Source organism: Acartia tonsa, chromosome 4 (genome assembly GCF_053477335.1).
Source record: "Acartia tonsa isolate MP-2025a chromosome 4, ASM5347733v1, whole genome shotgun sequence".
Lineage (NCBI taxonomy): Eukaryota > Metazoa > Arthropoda > Copepoda > Calanoida > Acartiidae > Acartia > Acartia tonsa.
Genome location: NC_137263.1, coordinates 8,549,188 through 8,570,582, shown reverse-complemented (window position 1 = coordinate 8,570,582; position 21,395 = coordinate 8,549,188). Strand labels below are relative to the sequence as shown.

Below are 21,395 nucleotides of genomic sequence, written 5' to 3'. Positions count from 1 at the left end.
ATCTTAACTGGGGGAAATTCATCATTTAAGAATGATTTTATCCCTAATAATCTATCCTCTCAGTCCAAAGATAAAGCCTATACACCAGGTTTACGCAATGTGTCAGAACTTCCCCCTCCCCCCTTATTTGGTCTTAAGAATTTTTATCGTCATTTTAGGATCTAATTATCCGATTGTTCTGATTTTTGGTATACTGATTCCTGGGACAATAAATAACAATATTATAAGCTAAGCAACTCTATAATAAAGTCCTAAACATGTAAATAAACGTTATCCTGTATCTAGCAGTTTTACAACAAAATTACTTACAATTTTACTTCGACTCTTATACATGTATATTTTGATTATTTATTTCTGACAATATACAAGTCGTGTTAATGTGGATTCAGAGCTTCGCTTTTATGGATGTTGTCATCCTTGTTTTTAAACAAGTTTTCTATCAGAGTTTGTCCTACCGTCGGCTTTTAAAGCTTCACTTTTATGGAAGTTTTCATCCTTGTTCATGTTATAATCCAGATAATACACATAAAATCCTTTTTTTTAACTTTTATTTTCAACTGTTATAATTTCAATAACAAATTTTATTTCAATTATCCTTTAGGTATTGCTAGGCACGGCTAAGATGGTAATTATAATGTAGACAGATGTTAAATAGTTCCAAACCATTAACAATTAGGATAACTAAATGTAGGTGTCGATTTTACGCATGCACAGTTATAGTAGTGACAAAATAATATCTCTACACAAGGTATAAAAATGAGTGTAAAATTTGATCAAAAACTGTTACAAATAATCAAACGTTAAACAAGTTTATGTGCACTTAGTTGAAAGTGGCATAGTGCATCATAAAAGAATCAAATGTGCACGGGTGTTGGGTGTTGAGTGGGTTGTGTACAAAAAAATTGTACACATTACTACAAATCATTTTTTTTTTATCGACAACTACATTTGAATAAAATTCTGCCCAGGAATGAACAGAACTTTTACATAAAATCTACTCGTTTGTTCCACTGTCCAACTAATATATTTTATCACCACAGTTCTACATCGGACAGTTTCATTCACATTTTATAATATTTTAAACTTTCGCTGGTTTACATGAAAGTAAAGGAACAATAAGTGTTGGTTAAAAGTGGTGATAGTTAGATGTTTTACTTTACTAGCTCAATTATTTTCTCTTGTCCGTAGGGGTTAGCAAACATTTTTATCTTGTCCAAGCAAAGCAGATTTCAGCTGCAAAATTACGGGTTTGAGATTTTCTGGGTTGTTGAGATACGAGGAAAATTGTGGAGGAATGTTTGATCCACATATAAGTTTGAAAGACCCGCGTAATTTTACAAGATTTGAAATCTACTTTTTTGGATGTTTCATATAATACATATAGTTGACTATAATAAAATTTGGTGTTAACAAATCATTAAACATAGTTTTTTTTTCACAGCAGAAATTTTCATATTTAACTTTTTATTTTTGACCCGGAGAATTTACTGCTCAACAAAAAATATCTGCTGATTATGATTAAGCTTCAAAGGCTAAGGTGGCTGCGCATATACAAAGATAGCTTTTACAAGATATATATGGTTTACATTCAATTAGATTTTATTTACATATTACAAAATGACCGGGCAATAGAGGAAAAATAGAATATTAGAAACTACTTCAGCAAGAAGCGTTGATTATAATGTTAATCCTCCAATGGCCGTCTAACCCTTGTGGAAAGCTAGCCCTCGACAACTAGTGTAGCAATATACACACTGAACAATAGGACATCAGCTTTTCAGAGGTTGGTATTCATTATGTTATACCTTCCAAAATAATGGGATGTTGCGTTTGGTTAGGAGATTTCTGGAGACAACGTGGGATTTTTATCTTTACAGGTATTTTTAGCTGATGCCATGAAAAGGTGTGCACATAAACTTTTTTCTTGGATGTTTTGGGCTATACAAAGAGAATTTAGATATTCAAATAAATGATGAAATACATTAGAGATGTTTCACATTACACACATACGTACATAGTTTAATCTTTATGCTCTTAAAATCAACTATTGCATAGCTTTATGTCAGCTAAGCTATGGGCATCAGAGGGCATTTCATAAGGTTGGTTCAAATATATCCAGAATAAGATCAAATAAAGACGAGATACATTAAAGAGTGGGAGAAGAGGTACTTTATAAAGACAAAACAATTTTCTTTTGATATGCAGAACTAAAGACGACTGATCACTGGGCGGAGGTAAAATCCCATGTCAGTCAGACAAAATAATTCAGCTCCACTTAAAATAAAAACAGTAGATAATCAGTATGAGATTAAATTTTCAACAACAAAAATAACAAATGAACATTAGAATCTCTTAGATTGATTTGAAAGAGAATTCTGAAAAAATAACTAAAATGATAAGTGGGCTGTAGTAAATTCACTGTTCTGCTATGATGCGCTTATTGATTATTTCATCATTTTATTTATTTTTGGTTTAAGCACTGCTCTCTCCGGCCTCGTCGCCCATTCCTTGACCTCCACGGCCACGACCGCGTCCACGTCCTCCGCCTCCACCCATGCCGCGGCTGCCACGGTATCCACCGCGACCTCTGAATCCACCGCCGACAGGGCCACCGCGTCCACGGCCTCTAAAACCTCCGCGTCCACGGAATCCACTGCCGCCACGACCACGGCCGCGATAACCACCGCGTCCACGTCCCCTGCCTCTACCTCCCTCATCTGATTCGTTGCCGCCCATGTCCTCGCCTGAGTCGCCCTTCTCACCCTCTTCACCGTCGCTGCGTGGCTTGCTGTTGGAATAGCGAGGTCTACGGCGGAAACCACGTCCTCCGCGGCCGCGTCCTCTACCGCGACCACCTCCTTGCTGATCGTCGTCTTTCTCACCATCGCCTTCGTGGTCAGCGTCACCGCCACCCATCTTGCCTCCACGGCCTCTTGTTCTGTAATAAAAATTGAGCTGATAAAAAGCACTCCTTACTTACTCCTGATTACCTACAAGCCAAAAATTTGTTTTGCCTAACCTAAGCAAACTTTAAAAAAAAAAACGTTAAGACCAACATGATTAAAAATAAAGATGCGTTTCAAGAACAGTAACAATTCAACCTTACCTTGAACTCAATATAAATACATTTAGGCAGGGTGCCGGAGCCGTATAATTTTGATGCGGCTCCGGCTCCGCGGAGCCGTATTTGGAAATACGGCTCCCGGCTCCGGCTCCTACCTTAAAATTAATATATAAATTTTTTTTCATTATTGAATTTGATAATATAAAATAAATAATATAAAATATTTTGCTTTTATTTGATTAAAGCTATATAAAAGTAGAAGGATGTGTGTCTATTTGTTAAGTAACAATAGTTTTTCAGTTTATTATATGGAAATAGACCGTTGCCAAATTATAATATTACTTAAAAAAATCATTTTTAGCTAGTCCGGAGCCGGAGCCGTTTTTAACGAAAAATACGGCTCCGGCTCCACCAAAAATGTTGCTGCTCCCGGCTCCCGGCTCCGGCTCCGGCTACAGAACACTGCATTTAGGTATAAAAATCAATCGCAAATACTTAAAAATCGTTTCAGTAAGAGAATATTACACACAATGACCTCTTTTTTTACCAGGGGTGTATATTCTACAGGGGAGAGAAAAAAATAAGTTGTTGGAGGGAAAAAAATGTAAAAATTAAGAAAACTGAAAACATTTTTTCTATAACCCCCCCCCCCCCCCCCCCTCCTCCTTGGTGAAAAAAACTAAAAAAAATGTGTGGTAGGAGGGATAAAATAAATAAAATATAGAGTTTTTAAAATATTTTTCCTTTTTCCCCATACTTAGTGAGAAAAAACTAGGGGGGGGGGGGGGAGGGGAATAAAAAATTTTGTAGCCGGGAAAACAAAATGAATCTTGTGCAGAATATACACCCCTGTTTTTTACTTAACGATTTAATACATACCTTCTGAATCTACCTCCTGCTCCACGGCGTCTGTCAGCAGCATAAGGTGAACCCTTTACAGGGGCACCCTCGGGACCAGATACGTTAGAAGCCTCGTTACCCTTCTCTCCGATAACTACGTCAAATTCAACAACCTAAATCAAATCAATCTTTAGGTTGTGTTAAATTATTTTTAACAGGGTGTCGGAGCCGTATAATTTTGATGCGGCTCCGGCTCCGCGTAGCCGTATTTGGAAATACGGCTCCGGCTCCTACCTTAAAATTAATATATCAATTTTTTTTCATTATTGAATTTGATAAAATAAAATAAATAATATAAAATATTTTGCTTTTATTTGATTAAAGCTATATAAAAGTAGAAGGATGTGTGTCTATTTGTTAAGTAACAATAGTTTTTCAGTTTATTATATGGAAATAGACCGTTGCCAAATTATAATTTTACTTTAAAAAATCATTTTAGCTAATCCGGAGCCGGAGCCGTTTTTAACGAAAAATACGGCTCCGGCTGCACCAATAATGTTGCTGCTCCCGGCTCCGAAACACTGATTTTGAAGATTGATAATATTGGAAATAATTTGATTAACTAAATGTTTTAAATTATTATTAATTTTGAAGTTTAAACTATACCTCGCCATCCCCAACGGATCTTACAGCCTTCTTGGGGTTGTTCTTAACAATGGCGGTCTGGTGGACGAAAACGTCCTCCTTGGTGTCGTTCCGGTTGATAAAACCATATCCGGACTTGACATTGAACCACTTAACGGTGCCGGTGACCTTGGTGGCGATGACCTCCTTTTTGACGGCGTCGTCCTTGTTGCCGTCGGCGTTGGTGTTATTGCCCCCAGCCTCCTGATGATGTGAAGCGGGCTGGGTCTCCGGGTCTGTCATGATGGTAGGATGGTCTTGATGGTGGACCTGAAATTGAATTGAAAATTAAACCCAATGTTTACAGAAATTTAAACAAAAATATGATTCCTATACTTTCGTAAAATGACAAACAATACCATTAGTACGTACATCCAAAAATTATTTTTCAATACTGTACTCACATCAAAAAAAAATATGCAACTCTGGTGATAAAAAGATAGGTACCTACACAATAATTATTAGTCATAAACATCATACATTATATTTTTATAGTCCTCTAATGAAGACAAGAATTTATTTCTAATTCTTAAAACTTCAAAGATAAAACAATCGCATCCCTAAAATAAGAATAAAAAAATTGGTTGTGTGTTAATTGGCGAGATCTTGGAAGTTGGCGGACAACCAAATAACATGCTATATATTTTATCCATCAAAGGAAACCAACATTAATTAACATAAGAAAATAGCCGAAGTAAATAAAATCCGTCCTATTGCTTATTTAAGGATAAAATATTGAAAATTTCTTTGTTTAGTTTCTAAATGTGAAAATTGAAAGGGTCAATAAACGAGCACACGTGTCCTACTTAAAAATGAATATTTAGAGCATAAAACATTTATAAATTACTATAAAATTGAAATCTAAACAAAGATCACTAGCATAACTACAAAATAATGGCGAAAATATTAAAATTTGTTATTATTTTACAATAAAAAACTTAAATTTTTAACTTACCAACTTTATCCCACGTCTGTTTGTTAAGATGGCGTTTAACCTCGTGAAATTGAGTTGAGGGAGACCAAGTCACATTTTATTTTACATCGCCATAATTTAGGGAAAGGGATGGGTACAAAGTAAAGGGAAATATTAGATATTTTTTTTAAAATAAAAATATATTTAGATAAATTGCTGTTTTATTGTTTGATTTAACACTATATATGTGTTAATGTAAATAGCTATAAATTATTATTTTAATATTGAATAAAAAATTTGTATTGGGAAGAAAATTATATCTATTTGTTTCGTGTTTAAATCTCTTATGAAAAATGTTAATTTGGGAGCCTTTTTACCTGATAAAAGTGTATTTATTGAAACTATTCCCCATGAAATTATCAGATCGTTTAGCATAAAGTAATATTTATTTGAAATTGGCGATCGCAATAAAAAAGAGCTTGGCAAACCTTTACGTTGGGATCTCCGACCAAAATTTTGTTCCGGGCCCTGGATTTAAATTTGATTATAAATAAATTATTATTATTTTAATGAATTAAAAGAAAAATTGTGAAAAAATTAATAGTTTTACTTGCCCTTAAAAAAAGTTATTTTATTATAAAATCTCGGGCCCAATGTGTACACTGCAAGAAGACCCCTTTCCATACTCCCCTATTTGAGTAGCCACGCCATATGAAGCTGGGACGGGGTAAGGGGGGAGGGGTAAAGTGGTGTATGGAAGCTGGGTAGGGGGTAAAGGGAGTGGGGTAAAGGGGTGTATCAATTTGGGAAGGGAGGGAAGAGTAAAGTGGCGTATGTGTAATTCGCTATTTCATTTTTCAAAGGAGAAGAGAGGAAAAAAAGACGAACGAATAATAAATTTGAGAGTGAAACAAAAGTTGTTATTACATTTTGTTTAAATTTCATGTTTTTGTTTGTAGATTCAACTATTTGTATTACGATAATACTAAGTTTTCAAAATTTTATTAATAGATATTGAACATGTGATGGCCGTTTTCGTAAAAAATACGTAATTATATGTCATGTGAAGTAATTATTCGATACATTTTTTGTTTTTATTTATTTATTTTATAGTTCGTATGTAATGAATTTGACATATTTATCATGTTTTTAAAGTAGTTTTGTCTAATAACATCAATTTTATTTAAACGTAGTGTTAAATTTTTTTCTAAACTTTTTTTACGATTTAGATAATGACTTTGGATAGTAAGCGTGTACGTTACTAAAGATAGGTTCAATGGATAGAAAATTAAGTAGCGTGTTTCGTCGTATTTTTACGGTAGCTTTTGATAGGTTATTTGAGGTTAGGTTAGGTAAATGTTCATGATTTTGCCCCGTTGAAATATTACCCAGTCAAACATGCGTCATCTCTCCAAAAAAATTAAATGACAATTTCAAATTCATAGAAATGATAGGAATCTTTTTTTCATTAAAAATGAAAAATAAATGACCAGCATTTTTTTTTCATTTTTGTAATTTTCCCCCAAATGCCAGAAAGATGAAAAGAATGTTTTTTTCATTGAAAATGAAAAGTGAATGACCAGCATTTATTTTTCATTTTTGTAATTTTCCGAAAAATGACCTGGCATTAAATTTTCATGTTTGACTTTTTCCAAATTATGCCAAGAATCTTCATATCATTAAGAGATGAAAAATAAATGCTGGTCATTTACTTTTCATTTTTTTCATGAAAAAAACATTCCTGTCATCTTTTTTTCATCTAAATGACTTTCATTTAATTTTCATGATATTCTTTTTTTCTATATTACATTGTTAGAAAAAATCCCGCTAGAGGTCTCAAATTTAAATTTTAAAAGTGGGAAAAGTTAAGTAAAAATAAATTTAATTAAAATTGAGTAATTATTATGTTATTAGAAAATATAAAGGAAATATTTTTTAACATGAAAGGAATTTTTAACATTCATTTAAGATAAAGAAATCTTATTTGAATTACAATTTCAATTAGTCATATAAACGACTAAATTCAGTGGCAACTACAACCAACACATTATTTATTTTAGTAATATCTCTGGCCATCATACTTAGGTACATGTGGCAAGTCCTTGGATGCTTCTTTACATTATATATTATTTCAGTTAAAAGATGACCTGGCATGTAAATTTCATTTCTCTACAAACATGACTGTCATTTAAAAGTCAGGTCTCCACAAAAATGATTGTCATTTAAAATTCATTTCTATAATCATCAAAATCGGTGCCATTTTAGAAGGGAGTTGATTCTGAAATATCCCTGATTTTCATTTTTCTGGCATGATGATTTTAAATGAATAGATGTAAGCGAAAAAGATGAAAATTAAATGAATTTTAATGAAAATGTTAGCTGGGTAGAAAAGCTTCTGTGAAAATACGACGAAATCCACTACTTCATTTTCTTTCCATCATCCAAAGATAATAAGTTAAGATTGGTTGTATTCTTATTGCAGGCAAAATGGCATTGAAACGCATTAACAAAGAACTGCAAGACTTGGGTCGTGACCCGCCTGCCCAGTGTTCAGCGGGTCCTGTTGGAGAAGATCTCTTTCACTGGCAGGTTTGTAACAGATTATTCAGAGAAGCTTCAATCAATGCAATTGTAACAATAAATCGTCATATTATTTTTATCATACTTTTACACTAGTATGTCCCAATGAGAGAGATCATAAATATTACATAATAACATATTATAAAGCAGTAATATTTGTAGACATGAGTCATCTGAAATACGTAAATTATCTCTTAATAAAGGCAAACCCCTGGGAACATATGTACTTTTGGATTAAAATGTATATATTAATATCTTAAGAATTTTCGAGTTTTTTTTTAAATGAAGTTAATATTTCATTTGAAAATTGTACAGAGGTGTATATTATCCATAATTTCCCCAATCTTCAGTGGGCCGGGTGGGGGGGGGGGGGGGTTCAAAACATTTCGCAACACTACTATGTAAAATGGTACAAAATAAAGAGGGTTAGGGGAAAATGTTAGATATTAATTAACAATTTAACTTTTCAGGCCACCATCATGGGCCCTCCTGATTCTCCATACCAAGGCGGAGTATTTTTTCTCACTATTCACTTTCCTACTGACTACCCATTCAAACCTCCAAAGGTAATTTATATGTTTATTTTAACAACATAAAGAATTTCTTACAGAACTTTTTGTAAAGAGGAATTCTGAAGCACAATGTAAATTGATATCGAAAACATCAAACTTAAGAGAGTAGATAGTCATTTATGTCCAGAAAGGGCTATGAACGAAAGAAGGTGATTTAAGCACCTCCATGTACATTTTTATTTTTAGTAAATATGATAGATTATTGTTAAACATTTAATTTAAGACCCCAAGAAATTAAGTTCTACTGCGGTTATAAAAAAAACTTGAAATGTTTAGATTTTTGTCAAAATAGCATCAAATGTTTTGTTGAGAGAAATGTGTATCGTTAATTACGTCTTAATATACTTTAAAATATAATTTTGGGGGGGTAAATAACCCCCCCCCAAAAAAAAATTAAATATCTAACAAAAAAAATTTTGCGCCCGATTTTTAATACTAAATATTTAATAAAATTTAGATTACCCCCCCCCCCCCCCCAAAAAAAAAAAATAAAAAATAAAAAATAAAAAATTTACCCCGGGGGTAAATTTTTTTTGGAGGGGTAAACAAAATTTACCCCTGCCAACAGATTTCAGGGGGGGGGGGTAATTTAATTATCCCCCCCCCCCAAAAAAAAAGCTTGGACGTCTATGAGTGCAACCCCCTATTTTTTTCAAATTCTATAAAAATCTATTATCTATATCGAAAAAATTAGCTATATATTTTCAGAATTTATGATTTAAACTCGCAATTCATTTTACATTTAAGTTTTTATCATTTAACCATGACAAAGTAATATTTTTCCTTGTCTTAACTATATTTATCAAAAACGTAGTATCTTCACAAACAATGCGTCGGCGCATTGCTGGGTGGTGCTTTTACATTTAGCTCTTGTTTTTGCAATCTACCCTTTTTTATAATTTTTACCTATTACAGTACTTGATACTGATAGAGGTATAAATCTAAAAAATATACAGTACTTTCAATAATGATAACTAATAATAGGTGTCATTCACTACTCGCATTTACCATCCAAATATCAACTCGAACGGCTCCATCTGCCTGGACATCCTAAGATCCCAATGGTCCCCAGCCCTGACCATCAGCAAAGTTCTGTTGTCTGTCTGCTCCCTCCTCTGTGATCCAAATCCCGATGATCCTCTGGTTCCTGAGATTGCCAGAATCTTCAAAACTGACAGGTATTCAGAAAATAAATAGTTTTGTTGATATTGTTCGCCAAGGTCTCGTAAACGGCAAACGGCTGTATGGATTGTGACTCCATACTGAAAAATTTAAAAATGGCCAATTGCAGGTTTTGGACTGTTTAACGGAGGGAGAAGCAAAATACTCCTCCAAAGATATTATTTTTTATAATTTTTTTAAGGCCCCTGGAGGCGTGTGCCACAGTAAAAAATGACAATAAAAATAAAAATCTAGAATTAGAAGTAATCAAGGGGGGGGGGGGAGTTCTGACACATTTGCGTAAACAGTGATTATAGGCTTTGTCTTTGGACTGAGAGGATAGGTTATTAGGGATAAAATCATTCTTATATGATGAATTTCCCCCAGATTTAAGATTTTTTGGATAGGCCTCCAGGTTCTGGAGCTCCAGGCCTCCAGGTGGTCTCTCTACAGGTAAAAATGAAATTTTTTTTTTTTTAAAGAGTTAGATGTCAGCTTATGAGACAAAATATGTATGTTTTTTCTTCAAATATGTGAATAACAATCAAAAAGAAGCATATTTTGTTTTATAAGTTAACCTCTAACTCTTCAAAAAAAAAATCTTATTTTTATTTTTTACCTGTACAGAGACCACCTGGAGGCCTGGAGCTCCGGAACCTGGAGGCCTATCCAAAAAATCTTAAATCTGGGGGAAATTCATCATATAAGAATGATTTTATCCCTAATAACCTATCCTCTCAGTCCAAAGACAAAGCCTATAATCACTGTTTACGCAAATGTGTCAGAACTTCCCCCCCCCCCCCTTATACCAACATGACATATATAGTCGCATTGTTAACTAGTTTTCATAAACATTTCTTAACCTTTTTACCATTTGAATGGAATAATCATCATCATCATCAGGCGCATCTCTCTTTTTGACTGTTGAGTCCAGAGAATACGGACACCTTGTTCCTCCATGAATTTCTTTTTTTGGCAAGTGCTTCAGCTTCTCCCCATGTTAATTCCAAATCAAAGAGGTCCTTTTCAGTGCTCCGCCTCCAGGTCATTTTTGGTTGTCCCCGTTTACGTTTACCAGTGGTGGGGTTCCATTTTAAGCACTTTTTTGGAAACTTATTTTGTTCCATTCTGAGCACATGTCCTAGCCACCTTAGTCTTTTATATTTCACTTCTGCTTCAATACTATTGCACTTCGTCTTAGCATGCAGCTCAATGTTTGATATTTTGTTTGGCCAGAATATTTTGCAAATTCTTCTTAGGCAGCTATTGTGAAATGCATTAAGTTGATTTGTTTCAGTTTTCACAGTTCTCCAGCATTCAGCTCCATAAAGAAGAACTGATTTCACATTACTGTTGTAAAGTCTGATTTTTGTTTTCAGAGCAAGTTTCTTTGAATTCCAAACGTTGTGTAGACTGTTGAAAGCAACCCTAGCCTTATCAATCCTGGTCTTAATATCAGCTTTTGAGCCATTTTCGTTGCTGATAACACTCCCCAGATAGGTGAATTTGTTGCTTTGTTTCAATTGTTCACCATTTATTGTTATATTTTGATCAGGGTTTGTAGGTATATTCATAATTTCGGTCTTCTTGACATTGACAAAGAGCCCGACTTGTCCTGCATATTTGACTAGTCTATCTGTTTTAGCTTGTAGATGTTTGATTGTTTCTGAAATCAGTGCCAGGTCATCAGCAAAGTCCAGATCCTCTAGGTGTCCTAGTATGCCCAGCTGGAGACCACGTTTTTTGTCCTCTGTGGTTTTCTTCATCACCCAGTCAATGACCAATATAAATAGAATAGGTGATAAAATGCATCCCTGTCTAACTCCAGTGCTTATTCTAAAGAAATCAGATGTCTTATTGTTTCCAACTGAAACACAGGCTTGGAAGTTGTCATAGAATTTAGTTATCATAATTATCATCTTTTCAGGTATACCATAACTTCTTAGTATTTTCCAAAGTGTTTGTCTGTGTATGGAGTCAAAGGCCTTAGAGAAATCAACAAAATTTACATGGAGTGGCTTGTTAAATTCAACACATTGTTCAATAACCGTCCTAAGGGTGAAAATTTGGTCAACACAGCCCTTTCCAGCACGGAATCCAGCTTGTTCTTCTCTTAGTTTATTGTCAATTTTCTCATCAATTCTGTTTAAAATAACTTTACATAGGACCTTGCTTGGGATAGAAAGCAGCATAATTCCTCTCCAATTATCACAATTGTTCAAATCTCCCTTCTTAGGTAGTTTTATGATTATACCTTTAGACCAGTCCGTTGGTATCTTTTCTTGCCTCCAAATTTTACCAAAGAGATCAGTTAGAGTCCTAGCAGAAAGATCTATGTCTGCCTTAAGCATTTCGGCAGTTATCAAGTCAGGTCCTGGTGCTTTGTCATTCTTTAGACTATGTATAGCAGCTTTAACTTCTTGAATAGTTGGTGGTCGTGTGTCTATGTCTATTTCATGTCCTGGTTCTGGTTCAGCAGTAATTTCTGGTTCAGGTCTGTTCAACACTTCTTCAAAATGTGATTTCCACCTTTCAGCAACTTCTTTTTCTGTAGTGAGTAATTTACCATCTTTAGCCCTGATAGTTTCACCACTCTTTTTGCTATATTTGCCACTTAATTGCTTGGTTATGTTGTATACTGTTTTCATGTTACCAAAGTCAGCTGCTCTTTGGGCCTTTTCAGCCAGATTGTCAATGTAATCTCTCTTGTCTTTCCTTGTGCACTTTTTGACTTCTTTGTCTTTAGCAGTATATTCAGCTTTTAAATTTCTCATGTCAGCCAAATGTTGAGCATTATGGATTTTGTTTTTGAGCTTCTTTCTCTCTTCTATTTTGATCCATGTTTCTTCAGAGATCCAGTCCTTTTTCTCTGGTTTCTTGTGTCCTAGGATTTCCTTAGCAGTAGATTGAAAGTTTTCTTTAATTGAAGTCCATGTGATCTCAGTCTCGTCATTTAGGTCCTCTAAGACTTGAAATCTATTTCTGAGTTTTAAGACAAATTCATTCTTTATCACAGGGTCCTTTAATCTTGAAGAATCATATTGTCTACCAATCTCACTCTTTTTATCATGGCCAGTACGCTTCAGCTTTAATTTAATCTTACTGACAACTAGTTCATGGTCACTAAATATGTCGGCTCCTCTGTAACTCCTACAGTCTTGCATTGACTTGACCCATTTTCTATTGATCATAATGTGGTCAATCATGTTTCTTGTTTGTCCATCAGGCGTTGTCCAGGTATATTTGTGAATGTTTTTGTGTTGGAATAGTGTACCTCCTACAACCATATCATTATTTAAACAGAATTCAATTAAAAGTTCTCCATTTTCATTTCTTTTACCTATACCAAAGTGTCCCATTGCGTTCTCCACTCCAGTCCTGTCAGTTCCTACTTTAGCATTCATATCTCCAAGAACTAGGCACATGTCATGTTTGGGTACTGAGTTTCTGATTGATTGCAGTTGATCATAAAACTCTTGTTTTACTTCTCCATCTTTGTCATTTGTTGGGGCGTAGCATTGGATAATAGTCAACTTGCAATGCCTTGATTGGAATCTAGCCTTAATTATTCTGTCTGATATAGGTTTCCAGTCTATTAGTGAATTGACATGTCGTTTTTGAATAATTATAGCAACACCATACATATGTTGGCTTTCATGACCAGAATAAAGTATTAGGTGTCCATCTTTGGTTGTAGTTTGTCCTTGTCCTGTCCATCTACATTCCGCAATTCCAAGTATTCCAATATTGTAACTTGTCATTTCTTTAACTACTTGGGCTGTTTTAGTTGACTCATACATTGTTCTAACATTCCAGGTTCCTATCTTACAGCTTTGCTTAGAACTTATTGGTCCTGTCATCAAGTTGATAGCTTCCTTTCGGATTTGACCATCATCTTTCATATTCTCAGTAAACTGAGCATCAGTTCCAACAGTTCTTGTTTCATGTACACCTCTGGCTGTGTGAAAGCCATAAGTGTTTGAGGTTCTGTGGGTGTTTTCGCTAACTGTTGGGATTTTTACAGGTAGGATAGTTAGTCCTACGCAAACCTTCCATATCCCTGGAAGGAAGGGTGACTGGTAAGGGGAGGGACGTCAATATCCCCCAGTACTTCAAGAAGTACCTCCTGCTCCTTGAATGGAATAAACAGTTTGTTTAACTTTATGCTCATTTGTTATATTTACGGATTTGGATTTTGAGTTTTGGTGGATCATTTTGAAATGATTCGGATTGCCAAGGCATCTTGTGTTAATTTTCTTGATTTTATTTAGAGATAAGTACAACCAGCTAGCTAAGGAGTGGACCAAGAAATATGCTATGTAATCCTACTTCATCAACTTCATGGTGACCTGTGGCTTAGCCTCATACTCACAGAATCTGTCCTACAATGCCTTCTCTGTAGAAAGTGAACCAATCCTTAGCTCTCCTCTCATTTTACTAAGTTCTGTGGAGTAGCTTTGCCACATCCATACCAAATTATCTATCTGTTGTAAATTCCTCGTCTTACTATGTTGGCGTAACAGAATATGAATACAATTTTTAGTTCTATAAAGAAATGTGATGTAAGAATAACTGTTTCTGCAACATTTTTAAAGATACCATTTGCTTTCTACCCACGACAGTGATTTATTAAAGTTCTGCTGGTCTCCTGACATATTTTTAAACAAAAATTATTCAAATTTTATAAAAGATATAATATATAGAAAGTATTAAGAAATCCAGTGCATTTTTCCATATTCTCTGATATAAACTAAAGTAAATTACTATGTAATTCTCAATTTATTTTTTTTATTGCTATTGATGTTTTTACGATTATTTACCAGGCATACAAACACACGCTAACCTTAGTTGTTATAAAAACTGGTTTGTTTCAGAATACAAAGAGAAATAATAAAATAGGTTTGACAAGAACTCCACAAAATGAGATTATTTTCCTTGGTAGTGCTCTATAAAGGAGAATCTTCGGCAAACATCTTAAAGGTGATTTTTTTTTGTTAAACATATTTATGTTTTATTAGAATTAAAACAATAGTTGCTACATTATATAAGGTATGGTACTTTGTGGGAAATCGCACGCTTTCTTTATAAGTGGAAAGCGGTCGGTTAAGGAGATCTAAAAGGACAGATAAGGCTTATCCCCTCTTCATATATTATATATTTAGGAGAATATATGGTGAAACTATTTTGGTTCATTTCAATTTTGATGTATTTATTTTATTTAGGCTGGATATGATTTATCTCCAATCAGTTTTTTCCAAAGAGGAACTGCCCAGGAATTCATCACATTTACCGCGAAGATACTTACAGGAAAGAAACGTATTTGTTTTTTTTTTAATGATATACTTAAACTCGTCGTAAAGTTTTAATTAGTGAATTTATTACTTATTTTAATCAGAAAAGAGTTAGGATCATGGAAAGAAAACAAAGAAGCGGGTTTCGTGTTATTTTCACAGTAACCTGTTTTTATTTCTAGCCCCTGCGGTAGGTTCTAAACCTGCGGGGTAATCATTAACATTTTTTACCCAACCTAATAAAAATACTATGAAAATACGATTAAGCCCGCTACTTTGTTTTCTTTCCATGATTCAAAGTTTACATGACTTAGGAAACCGTTAGCTTTTAAATAAACACACTAAAACGATTATGTGTAACCATAACCTATAAACCACCTAAACAAGATAAATAAATATTTTTTCAATACGTTTTCTTCCAACAGAACGAACATCTATTGGTGCTCGCCAATCTGTGAAAGAGGCGGAGTATTATTGTCATGTGTTCGTGCGTGGAGATAGTTTGACCGGAGTATGCTTTTCTGATCATGAATACCCACCCAGGGTGGCGCACACACTTCTTGCCAGAGTTTTAGAAGATTTTGCAGGTACAAAATACTGAAATACATATAAGTGAAAGTTGAGAACTTATATAGATACATAGTATACTCTTGCATCAGCCAATAGAAAAACAGTGCCTAGTATTATTTTCTAACTTATTTTAGACAAGGTATTACAGCTACCTTTACAATTACTAGTTACTATGACTCATTTGTGCCGAAATTAGAATCTTCGGACAATACGCAGATATATACATTTAAGATTCAACCTAGAGCCAATCAGGTATTTATAGTACATTCTAAATGGTTGCAGAAATAAAATAAAAACAAGGATAACATCCATAAGTAGCGACGAACAAAATTTTTATATCATTAACTTAAAAAATTTGGACAAATCTGACCTTATACACCAGAGATATGGAAAAATACGTGAAAAATTTAAAAATAGCCCAAAACCTGCAAAAAGGCAGTCTGACCGTCATGGTTGTTTTCTTTAAACGACGGGTAATTTAATTTTGATATCTATAACTGAAAAAAATTTGAAAATCGGACAATAAACACCAAAGATATGGATAGCCTAAAACTGCATGCTAAAAAGCGGTCCGACCGAAATTGATGTTTAATAGCTAATTGTGCTTCTTAATGATGGGAATGTTGTCAAAAAGTTTCAGCATTCTATCTTTTAAAGGAGCTTAGTAAATCCTATTTCCCCCACAGCGTTACGGACGGAAGGACAAAACTGAATTATAGAGTAGCTTTGCTACTAAAATAGTAGTAATAAATGAAGTGAATAGGACATTGAACTTATTCTGGTATCCAAAGTTTATAAAGTGTTTCAGAATGTGTGTTCATTAAACACACTGGGTTACTTCAGTCAAAATCTTGATAAGTTGGTCCAAACTAGTAGTGTTCAAAGTTTTCAATAGTGTCTTATTTCTTGTATTCCTCTTTGTATTTTTAAGTAGGCTTTTTGATTTTGTTTTGACAAGTATTGAGATGTTTCGTCATTTGCAACACGGGACGTATCTTTTTATATTTATTGTGTATAGTCCTAATCAGAATTTGATTTCATGTTTAATTCTAGGCCAAGTTACACAGCAGGAATGGACAGCTGGTAATGAAGTTACTGCCAAGTTTAACGGCCAATTAGAACCATACCTGGCAAAATTCCAGGATCCAGCTAAATCTGATGCTACGTCAAGACTACAATCTGATTTAGATGAAACTAAAATTATATTGGTAAGATATTTTATTCGCGCAAGTATTTCAACATTTAGAATTTATCGATTAAACTTTTTAAAAATGCCAAAATTACAAAATTGTCGAACAGATCGAGTCATTATTGTTACTAAATAAATGCCTAGGGTAAGGGGGGGGGGGAATTTCGGTTTTTTTCGGGGTTTTTTGAAAAAAAATGGGGTAAATATTAATATTTTCAAATGAAACCAAAACCGGTAGAAAGCTTATGGAAAGGACTATCAGGTCCTAAAAGGACGTTATCCTAGGACTTTTAGAAGTTTGCCGAAATTGACCACAAAAAAGTTACCGAAAATTCCCCACCAGCGGGTGAATTTTCGGTAATTTTTTTCAACCTAAAAAAAATCGATGAAAAACGGCCAAACGGCCAGTCGAACATAAATAATCATAATTAGTATAGGTTATAGGGATTATCCACAAAAAATTTCATAATGATCGGACTATTCCTTCTATGTTTTTTTTGAAAGACGCGAATTTTCGACTTTTTTTTCGAAAATTTTTTTTTTTAAACTTAAAATTAATATAAGAAAAAAACGTATTTTATTACTTTTTAGGCCTGATCCTAAAAAAGCTCACATTGAACTATACAGGGTGCGCCACATAAATCCGGACTTTTTTTAAACGGCCATAGCGCCAAAACTACTTGACCAATCAGGACGTTTAACCCCACTATAAAAACCTTAGGTAATGACCTTTTTGCTCATGAAAATCTTTGGACGATGGAGGACGTGTACGCCGAGCTGGCCGCGCATATGTTCAACAAGGCAGATTCGAATCGCGCAGATAAATTACCGTGGATTTATGACTTGGGCTTCTAAATTTGACCTCAGCCCATCTGTAGATGAGATGGACTAATGAAACTTGCTGGAGATACTATCAGATACCTAGTGAAAACACTAGAAAAGACTAGAGCTCTCTATCCCAGCTGACTTGGCTGTAGTACTCCGACAAAGTGGATCGTGGTAGATTTTAAGATGTCAAAAACGTCAAAAATCTTTAAAATTTCTCGGTTCTTGACTTCAGGGGCTCATATGGAACCTTGAAACTCGTTTTAGACTATGTATTGCGCTGATAACCCTATCTTAATCTTCGTGCCATTTTTAAAAAGGTATAAAACGTTGTTCTAGCTTAACTGAGGCCCAATTGAGAGCCGCCGTGTCAAAGGGTAGCTTTAAAGATGGGTTAATTTGGATCCTGCTGTTACTCACTCCTTAAGGAGATGTGGCTTCCCAGCAGCCCCAATCTTAATTCAATGGACTTTTAGGCCTGGAGCGCAGTTAAAGCTTGAACCAATAGACGCGCCCATATAAAAAAGACCTCTCTCATTGCTCCTATCATGGAGAACTTCGCCTGCTTGGACAGGGACATGGTGACCAGGGTCGGCGGGCGGTTCAGGGGGCGGGTAGAGGCGGTGATTGAGGCTGGTGGCGATTTTATTAAATAATCTAATAGACATATACCTAGGTTCCTTCCCAGTTTTTAAAATTCAATAAAATCTTTAAAATTGACGATTTTATGTTTATTTGTTTAAAAACAAGAAAAAGTCCGGATTTATGTGGTGCACCCTGTAGATTTAGACCAAAAAACAAGAAAATTGATTAAAAATTGACCTCAATAATCGAATTTGAAGCAAAAGTGTCATCTTTGCAAAAAATCTTGACTACATTTTAACCTTAAAAAAATCGATGAAAAAAGGCCAAACGACCAAACAAGCGTAATAAATCATAATTAGTATAGGTTATTGGGATTAACCACAAAAAAAATTCACCAAGATCGGACTATTCCTCCTATGTCAAAAAGATTTTTTTTTTCAAAGGACCAGAAATTTTGATTTTTTCCTCGCAAAAATTTGCTTCAAAAAATAAAATTGATTTTTTTTTTGTTTTTTGTCTGTTCTATTCATTTTTAGGCCTAATTCTTAAAAAGTCCATATGGAATAATAGATTTGACAAAAGAAAACATGAAAACATGACCTTAAAAGTTGAATTTTAATTTCTTTTGAAATTACCGAAATTTCCCCCGGCGCCAACTTTGGTCATTTTTGAAAGAAATATTACCCCGATTTTAAAGCTCTCAACAGATTTGGAAAGAGCGGGCAATTCTTAGTTCAAAAGGTTTTTACGGATCAGCTCTAGGTCTTACCAATTTTTGTGTACGTCGATCTTTACACACCTACTAAAAAATTTTTGAAAATTTTTTTTTTTCGTCCGACTTTTAGGCCCAATAAGTACACTTAATATTCATCTCACAAAAAATTCATTTTATACTTTTTTGTAGGCAATTTAATAAGGAACAAATTTGCTTTTATGTTTTTTTTCTGTCATTTGAAAGGAACATGGAGAAAAAGGTCATTTAATGAAGGTAGGTCGAAATTACCGGAAATAGCCCCTTACCGAAACTTCCCCCGCCTTACTAGTTACTTCGAAATTCAGGCACTGTCTACTTCTAGGTAAGAAAGGCTCTAAAATATTAGGTATTTGTTTTCTTTGGGCATTTTTTTTTAATTTAAGCATTGTATTTTTATGGTTTGGTCAATATTTTTATGTTATCACAAATAGTGATGGTAAACCGAGGCACTTTCTCAAGAGAGGGTTATGCATGAAAAAGAGCAAATGATTTTTAACACCTTCCTTTAGTTAACCTAAACATTTTTTAATCAATGGACATTTTATAACAATAAAATCCAGAAAACAAAATAAATTCATACCTAACTCCACTTATACAATTTCAGCACAATACAATAGAAGCTGTGCTACAGCGAGGAGAGAAACTTGATGACCTGGTGGATAAAAGCGAGGCCTTGTCTCTACAGTCTAAAGCCTTTTATAAAACAGCCAAGAAAACCAACTCTTGTTGTGGAACAAGCTGGGGCTAAACGTGTTGTCCTAGAAATGGATCCAATTTATATCTAATAATTGTAGGGTTTCATTTCTGATATTTTTAATAGGTTTAGCATTTTTGACCTGGAGATTTTAACCATTTAAATTTAAAAATAGGAATAAAAAAAATTATTTGTAACATATATTATAATAACGATGAAGGAAAGGATTTTTATTTCTTTTAGCATATTTAGAATATATATTAGATTAGGCAACCAAATTTTGCTTTTATGCCATTTTTGAGACTAAGTATTTAGTACACACTTCTAAATTACAAAATTCAATTTAAACTCACGGCCAGTCTTATAAAACTGTGTTGATATATATTTAGTAAATAAACATGTTTTTGTTGTGAGAATTATAAGTTGCCAAACATTTTTTTTATAGAATTTCTCTACACTTATTCAATATTCATATTGATATTATTATAGGTCTTAATTATTTCAGCTATAATTGCAATAAACCAATCTTCGAAATGTGTTTTGTACTAAATCTGGTGATTTCGTAAAATTGTTATTTTTCTAGATGTTAAATTTTATTTTATTAAATAGTAATAACTTTATACAGAATATAATATAACTGTAGGTTATTGATACAAATAAAACCTAGTCAAACAAAGTTTTATTTATGTAACAGAAAATCATCGTATTTATCTATATAATCTGTATTTAAAATATAAATCTTACCTATTTATAAATGTACCAAATGTTTGTTGGCTTTTAAGAAATTGATTTATTTCAATATTTTGTATTTTACTACTTTCACAAAAAACGACATATTTGTCCTAGCAATAGATTTTTGTCAATTGAATATTTAATTCTTATATATGTAATGCTGTTTTATGTTTTTTTAAATTCTCAGTTTGGTTTGTGGACTGTTTTTTGTTGAGTATTTATTTGGTGTATTTGCTAAGGGGAATGATTGTTTAAGAGGTGGAGTAGTAAAAGCTTGCAGTTTTGGGCAATGAATATAAACTAGTTATTATAAGAAATTTCAATTCAATGCACCTAAATTAATAAGAAACAAAATCTACCTCCCCCTTATTTTGAATTTATTTTAAAAAAAATAGGGGGAGGGGCTCTGTGCTCTACTTGCACAGTAAAAAATGGTTAGCTTTGTTAATTCCTTCTTAAACAGTCTCCTTTAGTCAAACTTGAAATGTGCCTCGTACTATGAACGTTTTATTAGAAAATGCTTTCTGTATTAAACGTTATATTATTACCAGGGTTTCGGATCCGGATCCGCAAGGATCCGCATATTTTTGAGTCCAAGGATCCGGATCCTTGGACTCAAAAAAATGCGGAAAAAATGGAAAAATCTACCTAAATTTATATAAAATCTTAGACATTCTCTTGATGAGAGCCAATCTTTAAGGTTTAGGTTCAGACTTGAAAATTAAAAGTATTTTTGACTTCGAATTAAAGAATAAAATTTTTTTGAAAAATTTGGTGATTTTATTTTTATTGTCAAGGATCCGGATCCCTAATTTTTACGTAGATTGGTTTACGAAATCCAGTTAGCATTTAATATCTAGGTAAACTGTATTAGTTTCGGTTGCCTTAGCTGGGTAAACTCTTGAAACAAATAATAAGAATTAGTTTCTACCCTGTTTTAC

At 33.8% G+C, this 21,395-nt stretch overlaps 3 protein-coding genes across 3 annotated transcripts; 2 read left to right on the top strand and 1 right to left on the bottom strand.

The window, feature by feature from the left end:
- Nucleotides 1-1,461: 1,461 nt before the first annotated feature.
- LOC145315931 (uncharacterized) lies at nt 1,462-5,965 on the bottom strand. Its single transcript, XM_080156098.1, has 4 exons — nt 5,544-5,965; nt 4,571-4,858; nt 3,944-4,077; nt 1,462-2,938 (listed from the first exon to the last, which is right to left on the bottom strand). The coding sequence occupies exons 2-4, from the start codon at nt 4,829-4,831 to the stop codon at nt 2,473-2,475; spliced, it is 861 nt and encodes a 286-aa protein (XP_080012224.1). The 5' UTR covers nt 4,832-4,858; nt 5,544-5,965; the 3' UTR covers nt 1,462-2,472.
- A 1,928-nt stretch (nt 5,966-7,893) lies between these two features.
- eff (ubiquitin-conjugating enzyme E2 eff) lies at nt 7,894-14,503 on the top strand. Its single transcript, XM_080156100.1, has 4 exons — nt 7,894-8,090; nt 8,552-8,647; nt 9,638-9,831; nt 14,086-14,503. Exons 1-4 carry the CDS (start codon nt 7,989-7,991, stop codon nt 14,135-14,137), a joined length of 444 nt encoding a protein of 147 aa, XP_080012226.1. The 5' UTR covers nt 7,894-7,988; the 3' UTR covers nt 14,138-14,503.
- A 134-nt stretch (nt 14,504-14,637) lies between these two features.
- On the top strand, nt 14,638-20,567 carry Ykt6 (YKT6 v-SNARE homolog). The gene is made up of 5 exons (XM_080156099.1): nt 14,638-14,794; nt 15,037-15,121; nt 15,531-15,692; nt 16,729-16,883; nt 19,633-20,567. Exons 1-5 carry the CDS (start codon nt 14,735-14,737, stop codon nt 19,774-19,776), a joined length of 606 nt encoding a protein of 201 aa, XP_080012225.1. The 5' UTR covers nt 14,638-14,734; the 3' UTR covers nt 19,777-20,567.
- Nucleotides 20,568-21,395: the final 828 nt, after the last annotated feature.